The 5,552-nt window shown below is 43.8% G+C and overlaps 1 protein-coding gene across 1 annotated transcript; it reads left to right on the forward strand.

The window, feature by feature from the left end:
* Positions 1-908: 908 nt before the first annotated feature.
* On the forward strand, positions 909-4,453 carry LOC108103113 (transcription factor btd). Its single transcript, XM_017208481.2, has 2 exons — positions 909-1,924; positions 2,735-4,453. Exons 1-2 carry the CDS (start codon positions 1,200-1,202, stop codon positions 3,945-3,947), a joined length of 1,938 nt encoding a protein of 645 aa, XP_017063970.1. The 5' UTR covers positions 909-1,199; the 3' UTR covers positions 3,948-4,453.
* Positions 4,454-5,552: the final 1,099 nt, after the last annotated feature.

Raw genomic sequence — 5,552 nt, forward strand, 5'->3', positions numbered from 1 at the left:
TTTGCTTATTTTTATTTTGCTTTTCTTCATAAACTCTGCCAAGAATTTAAACTATAACTTATCTTTCTAAATTTTCTAAACTTAAAGCTAAAAAATGTCTCTTAAAGATAAGCCAAAATTTTTGCCTTTAAGTTAAAGTTTGACTACAGGTACAACAACAATCACAACAACAACTATAAGTAGAGCAACAACAATAAGGAGCAATATAAGCACTGAAACCCAAGAACAGCAACAAGAAGAACAACAAAAACAACAATAAAACGCATGCTCACCCAATTGCTTTGACACACAAACCCACACATAGAAATTAAAACAAAACGCCCGCGGCAGCAGCAGCAGCAGCAATAACAACGACAACAACATCAAAAATAATAAGAACAACAGCAAGGAGAGAGCCACATCTCTAAGGCGTAAAAGAGAGAGTCAGAGACTGCTTCTATCAGGAGTTCAATATCCATACGATAGGTGCAAAAGAGACCAAGCGAGTTGCCCTGAAGGCAACCTCTTTCGACCAAAAACAACCACCATGATTGTGCCAAGAGCGAGAGAAAGAGAGAGAGAGCGAGTCGGTGAGAGAAGCCAGAGCATGTTTATAAAAGGGCCAGAACGGGATAGCACTAGCGCTGGCTCTGCCGCTGCCCTCTGCCCGCGCCGCTGCCCGCAGCCAAGTGATTCGTTTTGTACGTTGTTAGACTCTCTCGCCGCATTTTGGAATTCAGTCGACAATCGACGATAATTACCGGTGGTTGTATCACATCACATCACGCGCAGCAGCAGCAGCAGAAGCAGCAGCAAGGCAACGTAAACGAAGAAGAAGAGACAGCAGTAGCAGCAGAGAAACTCGCTCGTTTTCGGATCTATATATATATATATATATATATAAATTCGCATATATATATATATGTGCAGCATTGGCGAATTTTCGGTCGCCTTTAATTTGTTTGTGTTTTTTCCGTGTTCTCCACCGCGTGCTTGCAATTACGTGTGCGGCTAAAATAAAGACTATAATTATAAAACTAAAGTGAAAAGCGTGCCATAATTACACGAGCGAATATCAATAAGTGCGAGAGCAATGTGCGAAAATTGCTAACGAACGCAGTAGCAGTAGCAGCAGCAGTAGCAGCAAAACGCAACAGCAGCAGAAGGAGCAGCAGTAGCCAAAAAATCAACGCAACAATAAAATCGAAAAGCCTTTCAACATGATCGATGCGGCATGCAATTACTTGAATCCCTATGCGCAACAGCATCAGGCGCAGCAGCAACAACAGCAGCAGGCGCAACAGCAGCAACATCATTTACACATGCAGCAGGCGCAACATCATCTCCACTTGTCGCAGCAGCAGCAGCAGCAGCAGCAGCAGGCGCAACAGCAACAGCAGCAACACATGCAACAGCAGCAATCATCACACTTGCCGCAGCAGCAACAGCAATTGCAACAGCCGCAACAGCAGCAGCATGACTTCCTTAGCGCCGCCGCCCTTCTGTCCGCTCCCTCGTCCCTTTCCGGCTCGAGTTCCGGCTCCAGTTCCGGCAGTTCCCCACTGTACGGCAGTTCTGGCAAGCCACCAATGAAGTTGGAACTTCCGTATCCACAGGCCTCATCCACGGGCACAGCATCACCGAATTCCAGCATTCAATCGGCGCCCTCATCGGCCTCCGTATCGCCCAGTATCTTCCCATCGCCCGCCCAGTCATTTGCCTCCATTTCGGCCAGTCCATCAACGCCCACCACCACCCTGGCGCCACCCACTGCAGCGGGAGCGGGAGCAGTTGCCGGATCCACATCCTCCTCGCCCTCATCAGCGGCCTCGGCGGCAGCAGCGGCGGCCGCAGCAGCAGCTGCAGCAGCGGACCTTGGAGCAGCGGCGGTCGCCAGTGCCGCCTACGGTTGGAATACCGCCTACTCCGGATTGGGCCCACCAAGGTAAATATCTATTGCTATTATGAAGTTTGACTTGCACTTGCGAGGGGTTCTTTCTTGGTGTATAAACTTTAAGATGGGATCTTAGGTTTCAGCTTAACTCAAGTTTAACTAAGAATCTTTAAGATGGGATTAGTATTTAGAAACTGATGCTTATTGAAGATCCATTGATCAAAGTTTAACAGATAAATAACTAAAAATTATAGTTATTATATCAACTTTTAAGGTTGATTTCAGTTTCTAACTCTGCCTACTTAAAGATGATTTTTACTTTTCTTTACTAACAAAAAGAGAAGATCTTGGGGATACAACAATCTTTTCTATCATACAAATAGTGATAGATAACTTTCCCTTAATAGTTAAAATAACAAGATACGATCGGTCTAGCATATATACTAGCAAAATTACACAGATCTTAGAACAGTAATTAATTACTAACTTGAAGACAGAACAGCTATTAACTCACAGATAGTATCAAGTAGTGCATCATAAATATAGATCGGATTTCTAAGTCGCGAAAATGATAGGTTAATTTGAATATTGTTAGATTTATAACAATCTTTCAAGTCAGTATTCAGATTTATTAACTTTCTCAACACTTCATAACAAACTTTGCTATCAAATTAAAGCTTAGAACAGCTAATGATAGGACTAAATGGTGACTAAAACGGTGACTAAAACCATTAATTAAGCATTTTAAATTGCTAATAAAGGCTAGATAAAAATCTTATTCTAAAGTTTATATTTAAACTATTAAAAAAAAGTAATTTAAACTAAAAACTAATCAAATTTTTCTTTGTTTTTCCTTTGCAGAAGCCAATTTCCTTATGCCCAATACGCCTCCGATTATTATGGCAATGCAGTGGGCATGCCCTCATCCGCAGCCTGGTTTTCGCATCAGGAGCGTCTTTACCAGCCATGGAGTTCCCAGAGCTATCCGAGCTTCAACTTCGATGACATTGCCTTCCAGACCCAATTGCAACGGCGCTCCGTTCGCTGCACGTGCCCCAATTGCACGAACGAGATGAGCGGACTGCCGCCGATTGTGGGTCCCGATGAGCGGGGACGCAAACAGCACATCTGCCACATTCCCGGCTGCGAGCGGCTGTACGGCAAGGCCTCCCATCTGAAGACCCACCTCCGCTGGCATACGGGCGAACGTCCCTTCCTCTGCCTCACCTGCGGCAAGCGTTTCTCCCGTTCCGACGAACTGCAGCGACATGGCCGGACCCACACTAACTACCGCCCGTATGCCTGCCCCATATGCTCCAAGAAGTTCTCGCGCAGCGATCACCTGAGCAAGCACAAGAAGACCCATTTCAAGGACAAGAAGAGCAAGAAGGCTCTGGCCGCGGAGGCCAAGGAGCAGGCAGCGGCGGCGATAAAGCAGGAGAAGAAGGAGAAGAAGTCGGGCAAGCCATTGACACCGCCCGTGGAGTTCAAGCAGGAACAGCCAGAGGCGGCCACCACTCTGGTCAACTATGCTCCCTATGCTAATCTCTACCAGCAGGCAGCATCAGCGGGATCAGCGGGTGTGAATGCCCCGCCACCACCGCCGCCACTCTTCCAGCAGCATCAGCATGCGACGACGGGCCAGCAGATGGGCGCCAGCTATGTGGAGCCCTGGAGCAGCCGTGCCATACAACCAGCCACTACCTCAGCAAGTTCATCCTCATCCTCCAGCGCCAGTTCGCCAGCGGCAGCCGTTGTTTCCGCCACCGGTTCGGCATCTTCCCCAGCCGCTTCGGCCACGGCACTGGCCCAGCATCATTATGCCGCCCTGGCCATGCAAAGTGAATCCCAGTTGGCGGCGGAATATGGTCTGACCATGAGCGGTCTGGCCAGTGGAGCTAGCCAGGACTCTAGCTCCAGTTGCCACATGAAGTCCGAGTATGCGGCCAGTTATCCAGCGGACTTTGGGGCAAGCACAGCGGCCAGCTATGGCTATCCACATCCTCATCCGCATCCGCATCCGCATCATCACAATGCCTGGGCAGCGGCCTATCATCCACATGCCACTGCCTAGGTGTCCTACAAGGATGTCCAGGAGAGCTGCCCCAACCAGATTGTTACAGTTTAAAGTTGAGAAAACAAATGCCATAAAGTCCAACCCCCCCTTTTCCCTTCCCAAAAAAAGGCAACAAAGCAAGCGTAGAACGAAAATCTAGTGTGTGTTTTTTTTTCAGTGTTTATTGTTGACATAAAAAAGTATGTGAAAAATCAAGCAAAAAAAAAAGAAAAAGTATCCACAAATACCGCCTAAGACATTATATAATACTAAACATATATATATTAACTATACTGATAGCTAGTTCTAGGACTTGAATTTTTTTTAAAAATCTTTTTTTTTTTCCCCCAGCAACCTAGTTAAGGCATTTTTTTTTGCATGTCTGTACATAAAAAAATAGAGTTTTTTAAGCCATACCATATAGAAACGAGAGAAACCATCTAGTTGTGTACCATAATAATTGTTAATTGTCTTTAAGATAAATTATATACAAAAGGAAAAGCAAATGAAAAACCAACAACAAGGCAACACGAAAATCCTAACAATAAAAAAAAAAACGAACAAAATTATATCGAAAAACAAAGCGATTCCAGTTTTTATTATTTTTGAAACCAAAGGCACACCCTTAGGGGCTTAGGGGCTGCTTTCAGGGTTGTTTGATCATGATCCAAGGGTTGTTCTTGCCAGGAAGCTCTGCCACTTCCGGCGAACTTGATCTCCTGCTTGGGTGCTGCTGATCTTTGGCTTGGTTCTTTGTTTAATGGAAACTTTTTCTAAGGGTTTCTCTTTGTATTTGTCTGCATTCCCAGATTTATTTTCATTTTTATTTTCATTTTTATTTTCATTTCGACGGCCATCGCTTTAAAGCTGTAAAAACATTGTTAACTTGAAAGGACCCTTTTTTGGGGAATATTTTTTTGGGTTTTTTTTATATTTTTTATAGGGAAGTTACCTCTGATTGAAAGCGTTAAAAGTGCAGTTAAGAAAAGCCTCTTTATCAGGTTAGAACTATATCAGTTTAAGCTATGAAATATCAGCGATTCGATTCGTTTAATAAAGTAAGATTAAGCTTAGACATTATTTCTTAGGGTATATCTCATATCTTAGGATATATATCTTATACCTTAGGCTATATATCTTATATCATATCTCCCTGAAAGCGAGGCTTAACGCGAGTTTTAACAGATTTTTCTTTCTAAGAGATAGCTTAAGGGCAACCCTGCAACTACTTACTAGATAATATGAACTAAATCTGACTTTTACTCATTTAAAAGGGTTAAAAGTTCTTTAACTATACAAGAAAAACTTAAATACCATCCCTCAAAGTTATATTCCATCATAAAACACATATCCTCTAGCTAACCCAACAACCTAGTTAGCAGCAAGAAAGTTTTTCCTTTCCAAAAGTTACTACAGAAACCTACTACTTGCTAACCCAAAGCAATCTTCTCTTTCTCACCTGCCATAATAGATCCCAAATAAGATAGGATCCTTGGGGCAACCTTACTTACCATCTGCTAAAATCAATTTTAATCTCATTTCAGCCTGTTCCCTCCTAGTTCAGCCGGAGATCATAACTCAGCTGGGGGAATATTCAATCTAAAAGGCAACCAATGAGAGTCA

Source organism: Drosophila eugracilis, unplaced genomic scaffold (assembly GCF_018153835.1).
Source record: "Drosophila eugracilis isolate 14026-0451.02 unplaced genomic scaffold, ASM1815383v1 contig_649, whole genome shotgun sequence".
In the NCBI taxonomy this organism is placed as follows: Eukaryota; Metazoa; Arthropoda; class Insecta; order Diptera; family Drosophilidae; genus Drosophila; species Drosophila eugracilis.